The 21,982-nt window shown below is 49.1% G+C and overlaps 1 protein-coding gene across 3 annotated transcripts in view; it reads left to right on the forward strand.

Moving 5' to 3' along the window:
• tln2b (talin 2b) overlaps window positions 1-21,982 on the forward strand; it is a 320,826-nt gene that overhangs the window by 225,019 nt on the left and 73,825 nt on the right. For all 3 annotated transcript variants that reach the window (XM_067973305.1, XM_067973306.1, XM_067973307.1), the window contains exons 28-31: window positions 1,415-1,623; window positions 2,969-3,088; window positions 9,019-9,216; window positions 20,427-20,566. In XM_067973305.1, the coding sequence (XP_067829406.1) occupies window positions 1,415-1,623; window positions 2,969-3,088; window positions 9,019-9,216; window positions 20,427-20,566 (667 nt within the window). The remainder of the gene's footprint in view (window positions 1-1,414; window positions 1,624-2,968; window positions 3,089-9,018; window positions 9,217-20,426; window positions 20,567-21,982) is intronic.

Raw genomic sequence — 21,982 nt, forward strand, 5'->3', positions numbered from 1 at the left:
TTAATGCCGTTGAATGTCATGGGGAGGTGGTTAGACTCTCTCTTGTTGGAGATGGTCAGTGCCTGGCACTTGTCTGGCGCGAATGTTACTTGCCATTTATCAGCCCAAGCACGGACTGCTTCATTATTTGAGGGGTTGCGAATGGAACTGAACACTGTGCAATCATCCCCATTTCTGACGTTATGGTGGAGGGAAGGTCATTGATGAAGCAGCTGAAGATGGTTGGGCCTAGGACACTGCCCTGAGGAACTCCTGCAGCAATGTCCTGGGGCTGAGATGATTGGCCTCCAACAACCACTACCATCTTCCTTTGTGCTGGGTATGACTCCAGCCACTGGAGAGTTTTCCCCCTGATTCCCATTGATTTCAATTTTACTAGGGCTCCTTGGTGCCACACTCGGTCAAATGCTGCCTTGATGTCAAGGGCAGTCACTCTCACCTCACCTCTGGAATTCAGCTCTTTTGTCCATGTTTGTACCAAGGCTGTAATGAGGTCTGGAGCCGAGTGGTCCTGGCGGAACCCAAACTGAGCATCGGTGAGCAGGTTATTGGTGAGTAAGTGCCGCTTGATAGCACTGTCGACGACACCTTCCATCACTTTGCTGATGATTGAGAGTAGACTGATGGGGCGGTAATTGGCCGGATTGGATTTGTCCTGCTTTTTGTGGACAGGACATACCTGGGCAATTTTCCACATTGTCGGGTAGATGCCAGTGTTGTAGCTGCACTGGAACAGCTTGGCTGGAGACGTGTATTATTATTAACAAGCCCCGTCCCGCGGTGTCACGGACACGCCCCGTCCCGCGATCATTATTCATACACCCTATCAGGCAATTATTACTATGTATTAATATACCCCCCACCCCTCCTTACTATGGTGCATCCAGGGGTGAGTTGGTGGCTCGGTATTGGGGCCCTAGTTTAGTCCCTCTGTGTGCTCACAGTGGCGACATTGTGAAATATGTTGGCAATTTGTCTGCCCCTAAGCACGAATAAAATCCTTCCTTTGAATTTGTAAGATCAAACTCTCGGAAATGAAGTGACTCACGTTGGAACAATAAACTTATAGCCAGACACTGGCATCGACTTTGAAGTTGGATCGTTTGGACCATTCGAGAAAGGATTGCAGAGTCGTTCTTTGTTCAACACGGATTCAGTGAGTCACCTCACCCAGCATCTGGGCGAGGTATCCTGAGCCTCTTATTTTGGGGATTGTGCTACTGGGTCAAACAGATACACTGAGAAATGAGGCAGGTCAGGAGGGTGGGGTCGATGTGTGGGAGGAAGTCGGTGAGGCGGGGGGGAGGTCGTTTAGAGATTGACACTTTTTATCCACTCACCTTCGTTCTCTCAATGTGCGTTAATATCCCAAAAGCATTGCGTCCGATCTTTCACTTGTGCTCTTCTCTCTCAGGTATCGCTGCGAGAGAAACAGCACAAGCTCTCAAGGCCCTGGCCTCGGCTGCTCGCGGGGTTGCAGCATCGACCGACAACTCTCCAGCTCAGAATTCCATGCTGGACACGGCCCGCGACGTCATGGAAGGGTCTGCTGTGCTGATCCAGGAAGCCAAGCACGCGCTGGCCTCACCCGGAGACGCGGAGAGTCAGCAGAGGCTGGCACAGGTCAGGGGGGGGTCAAGCATGCCCTTAAGATGGTATTAAAACACACATATCTGTACTACAGCTTTACAGTTTTAACCTAACCACGGTGTGTGCCGTGGCTCAGTGGGTAGCATGCTCGCTTCTAAGTCAGAAGGTTGTGGGTTCAAGTCCCACTCCAGAGACTTGAGCACAAAATCTAGGCCGACACTCCCAGTACAGTGCTGAGGGAGTGCTGCACTGTCAGAGGCGCCGTCTTTTAGATGAGATGCCCGTCTGCCCTCTCAAGTGGACGTAAAAGATCCCACGGCCACTATTTCGAACAAGAGCTGGGGAGCTCTCCCCAGTGTCCTGGCCAATATTTATACCTCAACCAACACCACGAAAAGCAGATTATCTGATCATTATCACATTGCTGTTTGTGGGATCTTGCTGTGCGCAAATTGGCTGCCGCATTTCCTACATTACAACAGTGACAACACTTCCAAAAAAAATGTATTTAATTGGTTGTAAAGGTGCCGAATAAATTCTGAACGGTTTATTTTTAAATTATTTTCAATCTTTTCTTTGTTTCCCCTTTAAAGTATTTCAAAGTGCGGGTGGATTCCTGGAGAGACTGAGGATGTTTGGTTTTCAACACAGGTCACATTGATATTAATGCAATCAAACCCAAGACGTGTGTGTGTGTGTGTGTGTGTGTGTGTGTCTTCCTGATCTATAATTTTGAGGTATGTTTAGACCCTTTCAAAATAATTGACTCGTTGCTCTCTTAATCTCCTTTTATTTTGAGTGTTTCACACCAGTTCACTAATGTCCTTTAGGGAATGAAACCCGCCATCCTTACCCAGTCTGGGCCTATGTGACTCCAGTCTCACACCAATGTGATTAGCAAGCCAGTCAATTGTATCAAACCCCTCAAGAAGGCCCACCATCACCACCTTCTCAAGGCAACTAGGGATGAGCAATAAATGCCAGCCTTGCCAGCGACGCCCACATCCCGAGAATTAAAAAAAAACACCCAATTTCTTTTGGAAAGGAGCAGCACGTCCCAAGTACTTTTAGTACTGTCCCTGTGAACTGACTGCTTCTGGACCTTCAGAAATGGCACAAGCCAACTTGTTCCTTCAGACTCTCTCTTCCCTTTTTCAGGCTAGTGCCTCATCCCCACTTATCCCTTATCTCCAGATGGCATTGGCTGCAATCGGGCACTCGCAAGGTGGCCGATTGGCGATTTGTCCTCCTGCTGTGAGGCACATCTCGTTGCCGTGTTCTGCTGCTCTGCCAACAGATCGTCAAATCAATAAAAGACTTGTTCTTAAGAGTTCCAGTCAAAACGATTGTATCAGGATTGTTTCTTTGCTTTCCAAAGGTGGCTAAGGCGGTATCTCACTCACTGAACAACTGTGTGAACTGCTTGCCGGGACAGAAGGATGTGGACATGGCACTTAAAAGCATTGGAGAGTCCAGCAAAAAACTGCTGGTTGACTCGGTAAGAAGCCAGAAATGCACCGTAACTCCAAACTATTTTGAGTAGACCATTTTCTCCAAGGAACTAAATGGCTTGTATTTATTTGCTTTTTTTAAAAAACGCTGTAAACTACAAATCAAACACTTTGGAGCCAATGCAGGCACCCAGGCCAGAGTCTCAGAATGAGTCACCATCACTAGACTCCTGTAGAAGCCAGGCCAATTTTACAGAAATCTGGAATCTTCAAATCCATGTGCCCAGAGAATGCAAAAATAGCAGAGAAGAGCAAGTATGAGTGAACCCTGGTCGACACCTAATGGGAGTCTGTGTGTGAAGCATGAAGTCCTAACCCACAATTATAAGAAGGGCCAAATAAGATTGGTCCCAGGCATATCACACCCACCTTGTCTGCACAATAGACAGCCCAGAGTCTCATCAAAACATTGGAAAGACTCACTCTTGCACCTCGTGTGCCATAACGCTCCCTGCTTGGCCCACAGATTTGTAATTTCCCATATCTAGGTGATAACACGCATCTGCTCCCAAAAACGCTACTTCACCCAGCTCTGGTAGTACAATGAGGACCCAGTGGACACTGGCTGAACAAGTTCAGCTTGGGCTGATAAGTGGCAAGTAACATTCGCACCAGACAAGTGCCAGGCAATGACCATCTCCAACAAGAGAGAGTCTAACCACCTCCCCTTGACGTTCAACGGCATTACCATCGCCGAATCCCCCACCATCTCCATCCTGGGAGTCACCATTGACCAGAAACTTAACTGGACCAGCCATATAAATACTGTGGCTACAAGAGCAGGTCAGAGGCTGGGTATTCAGAGGCGAGTGACTCACCTCTTGACTCCCCAAAGCCTTTCCACCATCTACAAGGCACAAGTCAGGAGTGTGATGGAATACTCTCCACCTGCCTGAATGAGTGCAGCTCCAATAACACTGAAGCTCGACACCATCCAGGACAAAGCAGCCCGCTTGATTGGCACCCCATCCACCACCCTAAACATTCACTCCCTTCACCACCGGCGCACTGTGGCTGCAGTGTGTACCATCCACAGGATGCACTGCAGCAACTCGCCAAGGCTTCTTCGACGGCACCTCCCAAACCCACGACCTCTACCACCTAGAAGGACAAGAGCAGCAGGCACGTGGGAACAACACCACCTGCACGTTCCCCTCCAAGTCACACACCATCCCGACTTGGAAATATATCGCCGTTCCTTCATTGTCGCTGGGTCAAAATCCTGGAACTCCCTTCCTAACAGCACTGTGGGAGAACCTTCACCACACAGACTGCAGCGGTTCAAGAAGGTGGCTCACCACCACCTTCTCAAGGGCAATTAGGGATGGGCAATAAATGCCGGCCTCGCCAGCGACGCCCACATCCCATGAACGAATAAAAAAATACGTTCATACACGCGGCCCAGAATTGGTCTCCAGCATCATTTACACGTCACTCTGTGGGACTCGCTCAGTATCACACGGCAACATGAGTGTAATGGGCCTTAAACCCTTAGCAATCGCAATACCAAGCTGTGTTCTGGATATTAAACCATTGCTGGATCCTCACTGTGCCCTGTTATGACGCAAAATGTTGGGTCGTTATTCTTTTCCCTTGTCGTTAAGATCTGTTTTTATTTCTGATTTCCAGCATCTGCAGTATTTTGCTTGGAGTATTGTGCCCAGTCCTGGTCTCCGTATTACAAAAAGGATATAAAGGCACAGGAGAAGGTGCAAAAAAGATTAACCAGGATGAAAGCAGAACTGAGAAGCTTTTCCTCTCAGGAAAGATTGAACAGGCTTCTCTAGAAAACTAGGGGTCATAGGCTGCACAGGCTGGGAGGAAAAAGAGTGGCAGAGCTATAGTGATAGGGGACTCAATTGTAAGGGGAATAGACAGGCGTTTCTGCGGCCGCAACCGAGACTCCAGGATGGTGTGTTGCCTCCCTGGTGCAAGGATCAAGGATGTCTCGGAGCGGCTACAGAACATTTTGGAGGGGGAGGGCGAACAGCCAGCTGTCGTGGTGCACATAGGCACCAACGATATAGGTAAAAAAGGGGATGAGGTCCTAAAAGCAGAATATAGGGAGTTAGGATGTAAATTAAAAAATAGGACCTCAAAGGTAGTAATCTCAAGATTGCTGCCAGTGCCACGTGCTAGTCAGAGTAGAAATAGGAGGATATTTCAAATGAATACGTGGCTAGAGGAATGGTGCAAGGGGGAGGGATTCAAATTCCTGGGACACTGGAAACGGTTCTGGGGGAGGTGGGACCAGTACAAACCGGACGGTCTGCACCTGGGCAGGGCCGGGACTGCTGTCCTAGGAGGAGTGTTTGCTAGTGCTGTTGGGGAGGGTTTAAACTAAAGTGGCAGGGGGTTGGGAACCTGAGCAGGGAGAGAGAGGAAAGCGTAACAGGAAGGGACAGAAGGTATGGAGTAATAGGTAAAGTGTTAAAAAAGGAAAAAGCAGGAACTAAGCGTCACAAAACAGATTTGAAAGTTCTTTATCTGAATGCACGTAGCATTCGTAATAAAATGGACGAGTTAACGGCACAAATAACTACGTATGGGTATGATCTTGTGGCCATTACAGAAACATGGCTGCAGGGTGACAACGACTGGGAATTAAATATGCCAGGGTATTTAACAATCAGGAAGGACAGGCAGGAAGGAAGGGGAGGTGGGGTGGCTATGTTAATAAAGGAAGGAATCACTGTAATACAGAGAAATGATATTGGGACAAAGCATCAAGATAATGAAACAGTTTGAGTGGAGATAAGGAATAATAAGGGAAAAAAAACATTAGTGGGCGTAGTATATAGGCCTCCTAATAGTTGCAACTCTGCTGGAAGAAGTATTAATCAGGAGATAGTCGGGGCATGTAATAAGGGAACAGCCATAATTATGGGGGATTTTAATTATCATATTAACTGGACAAATCAAATTGGGCAGAGCAGCCTTGAGGACGAGTTCATTGCGTGCATCAGGGATGGATTTCTTGAGCAGTATGTAACTGATCCTACTAGGGGGCAGGCAACCTTGGACCTGGTCCTGTGTAATGAGTCAGGATTAATTAATAATGTCCTAGTTAAGGATCCCCTTGGAACGAGCGACCACAACATGGTTGAATTCCATATCCAATTAGAGGGTGAGAAGGTTGATTCTCAAACAAGCGTACTGAGCTTGAATAAAGGAGACTATGATGGTATGAGAGCGGAATTGATTAAAGTGGACTGGGAAAATAGATTAAAGGGTAAGACGGTACATGAGCAGTGGTGTTCATTTAGGGAGTTATTTTACAACTTTCAAAATAAATATATTCCACTGAGGAAAAAAGGGTGTAAAAGAAATGACAGCCATCCGTGGCTAAGTAAAGAAATCAAGGATAGTATCTGACTAAAAACAAGGACATATAAGGTAGCCAAACTTAGTGGGAGGATAGAAGATTGGGAATTCTTCAAAAGACAGCAAAAAGTAACTAAAGGATTGATTAAGAAAGGGAAGTTAGATTATGAAAAGAAATTAGCAAAAAATATAAAAACAGATAGCAAGAGTTTCTATAGTTATATAAAAAGAAAAAGGGTGGCTAAGGCAAACATAGGTCCCTTAGAGGATGAGACCGGGAAATTAATGGTGGGAAACATGGAGATGGCAAAAATGCTGAACAAATATTTTGTTTCAGTCTTTACAGTAGAGGACACTAAGAATATCCCAACACTGGACAAACAGGGGACTCTCGGGGGGGAGGAGCTAAATACGATTAAAATCACTCAAGAGATGGTACTCAGTAAAATAATGGGACTCAAGGCGGATAAATCCCCTGGACCTGATGGCTTCCATCCTGGGGTCTTGAGGGAAGTGGCAGTAGGGATTGTGGATGCTTTGGTGATAGTTTTCCAAAATTCCCTGGACTCAGGAGAGGTCCCGGCAGATTGGAAAACTGCTAATGTAACACCGTTATTTAAAAAGGGTAGTAGGCAGAAGGCTGGAAATTATAGGCCAGTTAGCTTAACATCTGTGGTGGGTAAAATTTTGGAGTCTATTATTAAGGAGACAGTAACGGAACATTTAGATAAGCATAATTTAATAGGACAAAGTCAGCATGGCTTTATGAAGGGGAAGTCATGTCTGACAAATTTGCTTGAGTTCTTCGAGGATATAACGTATAGGGTGGATAAAGGGGAACCAGTGGACATAGTGTATTTAGACTTCCAGAAGGCATTCGACAAGGTGCCACATAAAAGATTATTACTTAAGATAAAAAATCACGGGATTGGGGGTAATATTCTGGCATGGGTGGAGGATTGGTTATCAAACAGGAAGCAGAGAGTTGGGATAAATGGTTCATTTTCGGACTGGCAACCAGTAACCAGTGGTGTTCCACAGGGGTCGGTGCTGGGTCCCCAACTCTTTACAATCTATATTAACGATTTGGAGGAGGGGACCGAGTGCAACATATCAAAATTTGCAGATGATACAAAGATGGGAGGGAAAGTAGAGAGTGAGGAGGACATAAAAAACCTGCAAGGGGATATAGACAGGCTGGGTGAGTGGGCGGAGATTTGGCAGATGCAATATAATATTGGAAAATGTGAGGTTATGCACTTTGGCAGGAAAAATCAGAGAGCAAGTTATTTTCTTAATGGCGAGAGACTGGAAAGTACTGCAGTACAAAGGGATCTGGGGGTCCTAGTGCAAGAAAATCAAAAAGTTGGTATGCAGGTGCAGCAGGTGATCAAGAAAGCCAACGGAATGTTGGCTTTTATTGCTAGGGGGATAGAATATAAAAACAAGGAGGTATTGCTGCAGTTATATAAGGTATTGGTGAGACCGCACCTGGAATACTGCATACAGTTTTGGTCTCCATACTTAAGAAAAGACATACTTGCTCTCGAGGCAGTACAAAGAAGGTTCACTCGGTTAATCCCGGGGATGAGGGGGCGGACATATGAGGAGAGGTTGAGTAGATTGGGACTCTACTCATTGGAGTTCAGAAGAATGAGAGGCGATCTTATTGAAACATATAAGATTGTGAAGGGTCTTGATCGGGTGGATGCAGTAAGGATGTTCCCAAAGATGGGTGAAACTAGAACTAGGGGGCATAATCTTAGAATAAGGGGCTGCTCTTTCAAAACTGAGATGAGGAGAAACTTCTTCACTCAGAGGGTGGTCGGTCTGTGGAATTTGCTGCCCCAGGAAGCTGTGGAAGCTACATCATTAGATAAATTTAAAACAGAAATAGACAGTTTCCTAGAAGTAAAGGGAATTAGGGGTTATGGGGAGCGGGCAGGAAATTGGACATGAAGCTGAGTTCGGATCGGTCAATGCCCTGTGGGTGGCGGAGAGGACCCAGGGGCTATGTGGCCGGGTCCTGCTCCGACTTCTTGTGTTCTTTAGATTTGTGGTTGGGATCAGATCAGCCATGATCTTATTGAATGGCGGAGCAGGCTCGAGGGGCCGATTGGCCTACTCCTGCTCCAATTTCTTATGTCCTTATGTAAATACAAGACAGTCACTAATAAATCCAGTAAATAATTCAGGAGAAACTTCTTTACCCAGAGAGTAGAATGTGGAACTCGTTACCACATGGAGTGGTTGAGGCAAATAGTGTAGATGCATTTAAGGGGAAGCTGGATAGACACGAGGGAGAAAGGAATAGAAGGATGTGCTGATAGGGTGAGATGAAGAGGGGAGGGAGGAGGCTCGTGTGGAGCATAAACACCGGCATAGACCGGTTGGGCCGAATGGCCTGTTTCTGTGCTGTACATTCTATATAATTGTATGTGTTTGTGCCAACTGCAGATATTGAGGTTTATAAACATCCGTCTGGAAATAAATGGATTAATGAGCCACTCTCCTCTTCCCTTTTCCGACCACTTTCTCTTTCCCTTACCCCACCTCTCCCCTCACAAACCCCCACCCCCCCAACCTTCTGCAGTTGCCACCAAGCACCAAGAGCTTCCAGGAGGCTCAGAGTGAGCTGAACCAGGCTGCCGTTGGCCTGAACCAGTCAGCGGGTGAGGTTGTCCACGCCTCTCGGGGAACGAGCCGGCAGCTGGCTGCCGCCTCTGGCAAATTCAGCGAAGATTTTGACGAGTTTCTGGACGCAGGGATCGAAATGGCCGGACAGGCTCAGGTAAGGGGGCGCGGCCTAGTGGGCCGGCAATCCAGAGGTTGTGAGTTCAAATCCCACCGTGGCAAGTTGGGAAATCGGATTCGGTTAAAATCTGGACACTTGTGGGCCTGGCAGCAGATGAAATGACTGCGAAATCTGTCGTTAAAAACCCAACTGGTTGGTTAATGTCCTTCAAGGAAGGGAGCCTGCTGCCCTTACCTGGTCTCGTGACTCCAGTCCCACACCAACGTGGTTGACTCTTCATGCCCTTGGGGCAACTCGAGATGGGCAATAAATGCGGCCTTGCCATCGTCGCCCACATCCCGAGAACAAATGATGAAAATGTAGGTGAATGTGTATTTTACTGTAGTTTTGTTGTGTTTCCGTGTTTTAAGGCCCGTCACTGAGATCGAAGAGTAGAACTTGGGGTTTCTTTGGATAAAAAGAAAGGATTGTTCCCTTTTGTTAAACAAACGGGTGCCAACAGGAGTCCCAGCATATCAATCATGTTGCCGTTAGATTCTAATTCCAAATTTTGTCGGTCCCCTTGAATGGAGGAGGTTGCCTTTAAGGGGGCAGGTCCCCTTTAAGGGAGGGGGTTACTCATTAACTGACATCAGCGGCAGTAACCACAGAGCCACTGTGATTTTGCCATAAGCAGTCTGCCCTTTAATATGAGCATTTTTGTGCTTACGGTGGGAAATAGTTTTGTATTTTGGTGTCAGCGCGGAGCATTCCCTGACAGAATGAAGCCCGACACAGAACGATTGTCCCTCAGTAAGGTGCCTTGGGGCCCAAACTCGGCAGACCATCTCCCACCCCTGCAGTCGAGTACGCTCCGGTGCCCATTCAGGGGTCAGTGAGCGAGAGACTGGTTTGTGTCGAATTGCAGACAGAATTTAAACCTGGTCCCCACAGAGTCACAAAGATCTCATGTTAACCTGCTTCTCACTTTCTTAAAATGTAGCTATGGATTCCTCTGTTTGGGTTTAATATTGACAGGAAAATGAGCCCTCTGTTCCTCTCTCCAACCCCCCGCCATCCCAGCCTATGATTTTGAGCAGACAGGAGCTTCCCGAGAACCATTCCAGTTAGGCCGGATCCAGCAGTGAGCAGCTGGGCTCGAGGGGCAGGAGGCAGTCGGGAGGATCTGAACCAGCTGTAAGGAGCCGGTGCTGGGTTTGATGCCATGTCCACGTTCGTACAGCGCAGAAGGCGGCCATTCAGCCCGTCGGGCCCCTGCCGGCTCTTTGAAAGAGCTGTCCCGTTTAGTCCCACTCCCCCTGCTGTTGCGGCCTTCTCCCCCACTGGCTGACTGTAAGGATTGGCTCGACTCTCTCTGAACAATAGAACTTAGCACTTCTGTCCTCTTCTTTCCCTTCCGAGGCAACCCATTTCTTCCACACATCCCGCGGATCTGGGCTGTTTCCATAACAATGTCCCTTTTTACGTGGAGAGATTGTTGGCCTGACTGCCAAGCAGGAGAGCCGGCTAGATTCTCTGTTTTTGGGGGGAGCGGGGGGGGCGGTGGGAATGGCTGCTACTCTGCTGGCTATCAACCCCGTATTCGGAGGGGGGATCTCGGGCCTCCCCTGCTTGCTGGGGGCACATCATTAGTTTGAGGGTGGGTTTAAGCATCTATCTGGTGGTGTTCCAAGTTAAGGCTGAGTTAACTCAAAAGGCACTTCTACTGTTCCAACACGGGTTCTGGGATCTCGACCACGCGCAATTAATGTGAAAACCCCAGAGAGCAAATGCAAAGCACCAGTAAACCTTCTTCACTTCAGTCCAGAGGCAGAATAGCAGAATTAGACACCCACGTTCTCACGGGCCATGCGATGTCACTGTGTGCTGAAGCCTGAGCTCGTTTTATACCCGAGTGCAACTGACTGAGGGAAACCTGTGTGTCTGCAGTCAGTCCCCGCCCGGTAATGTTAAAGGGCCTTGAACCACCTGATCATCCAGTCAGTTCACCGACTGGAGCACCAAGGAGTGTGCGACTCCGTCCAGTCCACCAGGATCTCCTCACGAGTGGCGTGGTGAGCAGCCCAACTCACCATGGAACATGCGACTGCACTCCCGTGACTTGCAGCGAGACACGCCGTGACCGCCTGAGAAAAGGGGCAGCAGAGATTCAGCAGGGGCTCCTTCCCTCTCCGCAAACCACGGTCAGCACCGAGCCCTGGACACGTGAGCTCTGGACATAACCTTCCAGCACCTGTTGGGAGTGAGGGACAGGAGGAGGCCATTCAGCCCCTCGAGCCTGTTCCGCCGTTCAATTAGATCATGGCTGATCTGTATCCTAACCCCATTTACCCACCTTGGTTCCGTAACCCTTAATACCCTTACCTCACAAAAATCTACCTATTTCAGTCTTAAAATTTTCATTTGACCCCCAGACTCAGCAGCTTTTTGGGGGAGAGAGTTCCAGATTTCCACTCCCCTTTGTGTGAAGAAGTGCCTCCTGACATCACCCCTGAACGGCCTGGCTCTAATTTTAAGGTTATGCCCCCTTATTCTGGACTCCCCCACCAGAGGAAATAGTTTCTCTCTATCTACCCTATCAAATCCTTTAATCATCTTAAACACTTCAATTAGATCACCCCTTAATCTTCTATATTCAAGGGAATACAAGCCTAGTCAATGCAACCTGTCCTCATAATTTAACCCTTTTAGCCCCGGTATCATTCTGGTGAATCTGCGCTGGACTCGCCTTCCTGAGGTGCGGTGCCCAGAACTGAACGCAGTTCCCTCATCTGCTTTCACCATTGTGAAGCGACCCAAGGCCGAGCAGCTGGTGAGCTCCTGTTCACTTCGTTCCAAACATCCAAATCCAAAGCCAAGTCCTACCCGTCACTCCACTGCTCAATCCAGGCCCCCATGTGAGAGTCTGCGCCATGAGGACCACCCCCCCCCCTCTCGGTGGTCACCGTGGGCTGGAGACCCCCTTCTCGGTGGTCACCGTGGGCTGGAGGCCGACCTTCCATTGCCTGCCCAGAAGTTCTGGACCACAGTTTGGACACGTCTTTATGTCTAAGATTAACCTGCACTGAAGCGAGATTCGGAGGACCCTTTGCCCTTTCTCAGCTGGTCCCAAAGGGCTGTGGCATCCAGCAGACCGCCAGGTACTGATACAAACCAACAGCTGAGAGGTACGTGTGTGAGGACCTTGGGATTGGATTTGGCTACCTGTTCTCCACATTCTTAATATCCTGTCGACACCCACTGCACAGGCCCACACTTCTTGAATGGCGGCTTCAACAAGGTGCTGGAGGGAGACCATCCCCCGAGGGGCCAAACCCAGCAAACGTCGGGGCTTCCAGACAATGAGGGGAGAATTAACACTCGCAGACGGACACACAGGGCCAGGCAGGCAGACAGGGACAAGCGGGTGGGCGGGCAGACGGAGAGAGGGGTGGGCAGACGGAGACGGAGAGGGGGGCGGCCCAGTTTAATCAAACACTGTGAGCACTGCCGGCACACAGCCCCTGTCCAGCCAGTTACACAGACTCTGTGCACAAACCTCTCGTACTGCCTCCAGTATCCCTCCGCTGAGAGCACAAATCGAGCATGGTCCCTAAACCTGAACACCAGCTGCAAGCAGCGAAATAAACCAACTTAATGTGCAAATTATATACAACATCTTCAACATAACATTCAGACCGAGGGCACTCGAGTCTCCTGCTCAGCCCGATATGCTCTGGGCAAGTCCCAGATCAGTGGGACAGTGAAGCTCCAGCCTCCAGAATCTGGGGTAACAAGCTGCCAGCAAGAAGACAGAGGCAGAGGGCTGGACGCCATAGCAACAGCATCTCTCAAAAGACCTGGGCCTGCGTGGGATTCAGGAACCAGACGCAGCAGCTCTACACCTGGAGCCTGTGCTGCAGGAATTACTGAGCCACCGAAAGAGGCACAATTTAAACCTGGCGCCAGTCGAGGCCCCACGAGGGGAGAGCGGGAGGGAGTTGGAGGGAACGAGGGGAAGGGGAGAGCAGGAGGGTGAGGGAGCGAGGGGAGAGTCGGGGTCCACGTGGGGAGAGAGCGAGGGGAGAGTCGGGGTCCACGTGGGGAGAGAGCGAGGGGAGAGTCGGGGTCCACATGGGGAGAGTGTGAGGGAGCGAGGGGAGAGTCGGGGTCCACATTGGGGAGAGAGCGAGGGGAGAGTCGGGGTCCACGTGGGGAGAGAGAGTGAGGAGAGAGTCGGGGTCCACGTGGGGAGAGAGAGCGAGGGGAGAGTCGGGGTCCACGTGGGGAGAGAGAGTGAGGAGAGAGTCGGGGTCCACGTGGGGAGAGAGAGTGAGGAGAGAGTCGGGGTCCACGTGGGGAGAGAGCGAGGGGAGAGTCGGGGTCCACGTGGGGAGAGAGCGAGGGGAGAGTCGGGGTCCACATGGGGAGAGAGAGCGAGGGGAGAGTCGGGGTCCACGTGGGGAGAGAGAGCGAGGGGAGAGTCGGGGTCCACGTGGGGAGAGAGAGTGAGGGGAGAGTCGGGGTCCACGTGGGGAGAGAGCGAGGGGAGAGTCGGGGTCCACGTGGGGAGAGAGAGTGAGGGGAGAGTCGGGGTCCACGTGGGGAGAGAGCGAGGGGAGAGTCGGGGTCCACGTGGGGAGAGAGAGTGAGGGGAGAGTCGGGGTCCACGTGGGGAGAGAGCGAGGGGAGAGTCGGGGTCCACGTGGGGAGAGAGCGAGGGGAGAGTCGGGGTCCACGTGGGGAGAGAGCGAGGGGAGAGTCGGGGTCCACGTGGGGAGAGAGCGAGGGGAGAGTCGGGGTCCACGTGGGGAGAGAGAGTGAGGGGAGAGTCGGGGTCCACGTTGGGAGAGAGCGAGGGGAGAGTCGGGGTCCACGTGGGGAGAGAGCGAGGGGAGAGTCGGGGTCCACGTGGGGAGAGAGCGAGGCTACACCATGTTCAACAGGGTCTGCGTTGTCAGCCCAGGGGCGGCAAGTGCTCAGAGCTGCCAAAAAGTGAGCTGGCCTTATCGAGAGTATCTGCCACATTCCCGGGTATTCCCTCAACTGATCCTGGTGCCCTCTCATTTCTGCTGATCCAATGATCACCTGGTATGAGACATGAATCACTGAGTGACCGAAGAATAAAAGCAGAACCAGGGGGGCATCTGAGAGGGTTCGAAGCCACAGGATTTCCTTTTAAGAGTGCCAGTCATGGCTCAGTTGTAGCCCCCTCACCTCTTGAGTCGCATCGTCATGGGTTCAAGTCCCACTCCAGGACTTGAGCACATAATCCAGGCTGACACTCCCAGTGCAGTACTGAGGGAGTGCTACACTGTCAGAGGTGCCGTCTTTTGGACGAGATGTTAAACCGAGGCCCTGTCCGCCCTCTCAGATGCACTATTCGATACAGAGCAGGGGAGTTCTCCCCGGTGTCCTGGCCAATATTTATCCCTCAGCAAACACAGCTGAGAAACAGATTTTCTGGTCGTTGTCATTGCTGTCTGTGGGATCTTGCTGTGCGCAAATTGGCTGCCATGTTTCCTACATTGCAACAGTGACTATATTTCAAAAGTACTTCATTGCAACTCCACTTTGGGATGTCCTTGGATGTGAAAGGTGCTGTATAAAAGGAATCATTCTTTCATTCCTTCAGTTTCAGAAACCAAATCAAAACCCCAATTGGATCAGTGTTTAATCTTGTCGTAAATGTTGAACAGATTTGAAAAGCCCAAATTCCATTGTCATAGAATCATAGAAAGGTTACAGCATGGAAGGAGGCCATTCGGCCCATCGAGTCCACGCTGGCTCTACGTAAGAGCAGTCCAGCTGGTCCCACTCCCCCTCCCTATCCCCGTAGCCCTGCAAATTTTTTCCTTTCAAGAACTTATCCAGTTCCCTTTGGAAGGCCATGATTGAATCTGCCTCCACCACCCCCCTCGGGCAGTGCATTCCAGATCATAACCACTCGCTGTGTAAAAAAGATTTTCCTCATGTCACCTTTGGTTCTTTTGCCAGTCACCTTAATGTCCTATCTGCCCCACTTATCATTGAGTCAGCACTACTCTAAATCTGGAGTTTAATTACCTCCTCCTGTTACGCAGCTGTTAATGTGACTGCCAGAGTTTGAATTCTGAACCTGCTGTTACTGAAAAAAGAGAACTAACTGAAGACACTGGATAGGAAGCCAGTTGCTTTGATCCTCACTGCCAAGTCACATTCTGCACCTTGTTCAGCATTGCTGTGTTGAACCCTGGGATTTAGTTCTTTGGAAAGATTGTTCCTGTTCTTGGTACAGACAGGATTGGAACATGGTTTTCAGCAGTTATTTTGAAGTCAGGTAGACTTAAAGGAACATTGTCATCTTGATAGGAAGTCAGTGGGAAATAAAATGGTGACAGAAACAAAAGGCAGTAAGGGAGAGTGTACAGAACATGACCGGACAGATGGTCTGAGAAAGCACGGCAAAGACCAAGGGAAGTCTAGATTAAACTGCATTTATTTCAATGCAAGAAGTCTGATGGGCAAGGCAGATGAACTCAGGGCATGGATGGGTACATGGGACTGGGATGTTATAGCTATTACTGAAACATGGATAAGGGAGGGGCAGGACTGGCAGCTCAATGTTCCAGGGTACAGATGCTATAGGAAAGATAGAGCAGGAGGTAAGAGAGGAGGGGGAGTTGCGTTCTTGATTAGGGAGAACATCACGGCAGTAGTGAGAGGGGATATATCCGAGGGTTCGCCCACTGAGTCTATATGGGTAGAACTGAAAAATAAGAAGGGAGAGATCACTTTGATAGGATTGTACTACAGACCCCCAAATAGTCAACGGGAAATTGAGGAGCAAATATGTAAGGAGATTACAGACAGCTGCAAGAAAAATAGGGTGGTAATAGTAGGGGACTTTAACTTTCCCAACATTGACTGGGACAGCCATAGCATTAGGGGCTTGGATGGAGAGAAATTTCAGGAGTGTATTCAGGAGGAATTTCTCATTCAGTATGTGGATGGCCCGACTAGAGAGGGGGCAAAACTTGACCTCCTCTTGGGAAATAAGGAAGGGCAGGTGACAGAAGTGTTAGTGAGGGATCACTTTGGGACAAGTGATCATAATTCCATTAGTTTTAAGATAGCTATGGAGAAGGATAGGTCTGGCCCAAAAGTTAAAATTCTAAATTGGGGAAAGGCCAATTTTGATGGTATTAGACAGGAACTTTCAGAAGTTGATTGGGAGAGTCTGTTGGCAGGCAAAGGGACGTCTGGTAAGTGGGAGGCTTTCAAAAGTGTGTTAACCAGGGTTCAGGGTAAGCACATTCCTTATAAAGTGAAGGGCAAGGCTGGTAGAAGTAGGGAACCTTGGATGACTCGGGAGATTGAGGCCCTAGTCAAAAAGAAGAAGGAGGCATATGACATGCATAGGCAGCTGGGATCAAGTGGATCCCTTGAAGAGTATAGAGATTGCCGGAGTAGAGTTAAGAGAGAAATCAGGAGGGCAAAAAGGGGATATGAGATTGCTTTGGCAGATCAGGCAAAGGTGAATCCAAAGAGCTTCTACAAATACATAAAGGGCAAAAGGGTAACTAGGGAGAGAGTAGGGCCTCTTAAGGATCAACAAGGTCATCTATGTGCGGAACCACAAGAGATGGGTGAGATCCTGAATGAATATTTCACATCGGTATTTACGGTTGAGAAAGGCATGGATGTTAGGGAACTTGGGGAAATAAATAGTGATGTCTTGAGGAGTGTACATATTACAGAGAGGGAGGTGCTGGAAGTCTTAACGCGCATCAAGGTAGATAAATCTCCGGGACCTGATGAAATGTATCCCAGGACGTTATGGGAGGTTAGGGAGGAAATTGCGGGTCCCCTAGCAGAGATATTTGAATCATCCACCGCTACAGGTGAGGTGCCTGAAGATTGGAGGGTAGCAAATGTTATGCCTTTGTTTAAGAAGGGCGGCAGGGAAAAGCCTGGGAACTACAGACCAGTGAGCCTGACATCTGTAGTGGGTAAGTTGTTAGAGGGTATTCTGAGGGACAGGATCTACAGGCATTTGGAGAGGCAGGGACTAATTAGGAACAGTCAGCATGGTTTTGTGAGAGGAAAATCATGTCTCACGAATTTGATTGAGTTTTTTGAAGGGGTAACCAAGAAGATAGATGAGGGCTGTGCAGTCGACGTGGTCTACATGGACTTCAGCAAAGCCTTTGACAAGGTACCGCATGGTAGGTTGTTACATAAGGTTAAATCTCACGGGATCCAAGGTGAGGTAGCCAATTGGATACAAAATTGGCTTGACGACAGAAGACAGAGGGTGGTTGTAGAGGGTTGTTTTTCAAACTGGATGCCTGTGTCCAGCGGTGTGCCTCAGGGATCGGTGCTGGGTCCGCTGTTATTTGTTATTTATATTAATGATTTGGATGAGAATTTAGGAGGCATGGTTAGTAAGTTTGCAGATGACACCAAGATTGGTGGCATTGTGGACAGTGAAGAAGGTTATCTAGGATTGCAACGGGATCTTGATCAATTGGGCCAGTGGGCCGATGAATGGCAGATGGAGTTTAATTTAGATAAATGTGAGGTGATGCATTTTGGTAGATCGAATCGGGCCAGGACCTACTCTGTTAATGGTAGGGCGTTGGGGAGAGTTATAGAACAAAGAGATCTGGGAGTACAGGTTCATAGCTCCTTGAAAGTGGAGTCACAGGTGAATAGGGTGGTGAAGAAGGCATTCGGCATGCTTGGTTTCATTGGTCAGAACATTGAATGCAGGAGTTGGGATGTCTTGTTGAAGTTGTACAGGGCATTGGTGAGGCCACACTTGGAGTACTGTGTACAGTTCTGGTCACCCTATTATAGAAAGGATATTATTAAACTAGAAAGAGTGCAGAAAAGATTTACTAGGATGCTACCGGGACTTGATGGTTTGACTTACAGGGAGAGGTTAGACAGACTGGGACTTTTTTCCCTGGAGAGTAGGAGGTTAAGGGGTGATCTTATAGAAGTCTATAAAATAATGAGGGGCATAGATAAGGTCGATAGTCAAAATCTTTTCCCAAAGGTAGGGGAGTCTATAACGAGGGGGCATAGATTTAAGGTGAGAGGGGAGAGATACAAAAGGGTCCAGAGGGGCAATTTTTTCACTCAAAGGGTGGTGAGTGTCTGGAACGAGCTGCCAGAGGCAGTAGTAGAGGCGGGTACAATTTTGTCTTTTAAAAAGCATTTGGACAGTTACATGGGTAAGATGGGTATAGAGGGATATGGGCCAAGTGCAGGCAATTGGGACTAGCTTAGTGGTATAAACTGGGCGACATGGACATGTTGGGCCGAAGGGCCTGTTTCCATGTTGTAACTTCTATGATTCTATAGTGGTGTGCCAAGTCTTTCCTCTGAGTTGCACGTCTCCATGAGAAAGTTGTATGTCAGTGATGTGATGATGCATTTTTATACGTTTTGCCTCATTGTGTTCACAAACACATTGTGTTTAATGAATTCCACCTCATAAGGACATTGCCCCTTTAATGGCTGTGGCCGTGTAATTGCCCCTTTAATGGCTGTGGCCGTGTAATTGCCCCTTTAATGGCCGTGTAATTGCCCCTTTAATGGCCGTGGCCGTGTCATTGCCCCTTTAATGGCCGTGGCCGTGTCATTGCCCCTTTAATGGCCGTGGCCATGTCATTGCCCCGTTAATGGCCGTGGCCGTGTCATTGCCCCTTTAATGGCCGTGGCCGTGTCATTGCCCCTTTAATGGCCGTGGCCGTGTCATTGCCCCTTTAATGGCCGTGGCCGTGTCATTGCCCCTTTAATGGCCGTGGCCGTGTCATTGCCCCTTTAATGGCCGTGGCCGTGTCATTGCCCCTTTAATGGCCGTGGCCGTGTCATTGCCCCTTTAATGGCCGTGGCCGTGTCATTGCCCCTTTAATGGCCGTGGCCGTGTCATTGCCCCTTTAATGGCCGTGGCCGTGTCATTGCCCCTTTCATGGCCGTGGCCGTGTCATTGCCCCTTTCATGGCCGTGGCCGTGTCATTGCCCCTTTAATGGCATTAGCTGTCATGATCTTTATTCCTCTGGATGTGGTTTCAGGTCTCTGTACCTGATCCCAGAGAGCATCTTTGTACAAGACCCTGAACAGTGAGCATCGGCCGTGGCTCTGTGGTCACACTCTCACCTCTCAGCCAGAAGGTTGTGGGTTCAAGTCCCCCTCCAGAGATGTGCGCAGATAACCTCGGCAGGCAGTCCAGTGCAATACTGATGGAGTGCTGTCGTGGGTGAGACGTTAAACTGAGGCCCCGTCTGCTCTCTCAGGTGGGTGTTAAAGAGCCCATGGCACTGTTGGAAGACGAGCAGGGGAGTTCTCCCTGTCTTCTGGTTAAGAGCCATCCCTCGATCAATGTCACTAAAATAAAAACAAATCAACTGAAGATCTGTCTGATTTGCTATTTGCTGGATCTTGCTGTGCGCAATTTGAAGCAGATCCCATACGTTCTTTTAAAATGGAATTAGTTTCTTGAAAAAAGGAATATTAAAGGACAAGGAGTGAGCACGAGAGTGGGATTACACTGGTGAGGACTTGATGGGCCGATTGGCCTGTTCTGTGCTGGAACGTTCCATGAAATTGTCTCACATTTGCCTACATAGCAACCTCAAAAGTAATTAATTGGCTGTGAAGCAAGTTCTTCTTTCATTGTGAAGGTGATCGTAACTAAGACTGATGTTGCTCTCACCTGCACTTTTCCAGTGCGGGTTCCTGGCTGATATAACTCCCTCCCCCACCCCATGAATACTGAAACCAGTTGTCTCTTCGCCGGTCGAGAGATGAGCTGTGGAGCCTTCCTGGTCTGGATGACTCTGAAACCATACCGTGCAATGCTGTTCACCACTGGGGTACCAAAGTTGCAAATTCTGGAAGAGGATGTTGTCCTTATCTCCAAGGGCTCTTGGTGTCACCAACTGGACATGCGCCCACCATGATGGTGTCCAGACCAATTCTACCCCTCTCTGTTGCGCTGGATGAGATCAAATCAGCAGAGAGCAGGGACGGAGTTGTGACCGGTTTGGTTTTTCGAGCTGCCCGGTTGGGTTTTTGAAATTGCCGCTAGTTGCCAGTGGAGAGGGGTTTATTTTACCATTAGAATTCGGAGGCTGCTGCGATCGAGTGGCTATTTAGACACTGCCTGGCACAGTGTGAGGTTGGAACACTTAACAGTGGACTATTGTGAAAGACAGGCAGGCTATTCAGAAAGACAGCTATTAAACCATTAAATGTTTTGCTTGTTTTCGTGCAGACAAAAGAGGGTCAGATCCAGGTCGTTGGTAACTTGAAGAATATCTCCATGGCTTCCAGCAAACTGCTGCTCGCTGCCAAGTCACTTTCTGTTGATCCCGCAGCACCCAATGCCAAGAATCTCCTGGCAGCTGCCGCCCGGTAAGGATGACTTACGTTCATTGTACTTGGTCGACGCTGCAGCTTTACGTCCGCCGGTGTTCGAGTGCCCTTCAGCCCGTGGCTCAGTGGGTAGCACTCTCGCCTCTGGGTCACAAGGTCGTGGGTTCAAGTCCCACTCCAGAGACTTGAGCACAAAATCTAGCCTGACACTCCCAGCGCAGTACTGAGGGAGTGCTGCACTGTCGCAGGTGCCGACTTTCAGACGAGACATTAAACCGAGGCCACGTCTGCCCTCTCAGGTGGATGTAAAAGATCCCATACGTTATTCTTTATCAATGTCTAGCTGCCAGACCATGTGCTCCAGCCCATTTCTTTGATTCGACTCAGCCTCCAATGTTTTTTGTCCAATTGTATTGGAAATCTGAGATGCCTTTAATCACATTCGCTTCTTGCACAAGCCATCAACCCGTTTGCAAAGTTCATTTACTCACTTTTTATCCGGTCAACTTTTAAACCTGTTGCTTTGTGGAGTTTTGTTTTTTGAGACGTGCTGCTCATGTCTCGCACTGCAACCTTGAGGTGTTTTCTGTCACCTGTACTCTTGGTTTTGTCACCGTCATTTGTTGAACTTGTCGCTTACTTTTGGAGTGCATGGCGATTATTTTATTGCATCACTTATGGTGATGAGCTCTATTGCTGCTGGGCAACTGAAGATTTTCCCACTTCAGGCACCTTCTGTGAATATTGGGTGGCCCAAGGTCAGATATACCATAAGTTAGAGACAGAGTAAGGACCAAGTGTCAACAATATGTAGTCCCAGGCCGGATAAACGTGGGTTCGGGGCAGAGTAAGGCTTTTGCTATTCTGCATCAACAATGTGCCTGAATTCTAACCTCGATAGAGCCCCCGTCCAGCTGGTAACTTTCCACCTCCCACACCAGTTGTCATTGTTGTCTTTATGGGTTCACCGCACGAGGGGCCGGCTTGCTCTGTGGACTTACATCTGCAAGTTGTGGGCTGGATGTAGCCATACAGGAGCCTTCCAGCTGAGAGAGAAAGAGCCTTCGCAGCCATTAATCTAGTCCGTAGTCCCGCTTCAGAGATTTGAACACACAATCTCGGCCGACACTCCCAGTGCTGCAGTGTCAGAGGTGCCGTCTTTCAGATGAGATGTTAAACCGAGCTCCCGTCTGCCCCCTCAGGTGAATGTAAAAGATCCCACAGCCACTATTCGAAGAAGAGCAGGAGAGTTCCCTCGGTGTCCTGGTCAATCTTTATCCCTCGACCAAGCTCACTAAGCAAAAGATTATCTGATCATTATCATTGCTGTGGGACCTTGCTGTACGCAAATTAGCTGCTGTGTTTCCTACATTATAACAGCAGGTACCCTTCAAAGTACTTGATTGGTTGTCAAGCATTTTGGGTCATCCTGAGGTCATATATAAGGCTCTATAT

The sequence above is a fragment of the Heptranchias perlo genome, chromosome 38 (genome assembly GCF_035084215.1).
Source record: "Heptranchias perlo isolate sHepPer1 chromosome 38, sHepPer1.hap1, whole genome shotgun sequence".
Lineage (NCBI taxonomy): Eukaryota > Metazoa > Chordata > Chondrichthyes > Hexanchiformes > Hexanchidae > Heptranchias > Heptranchias perlo.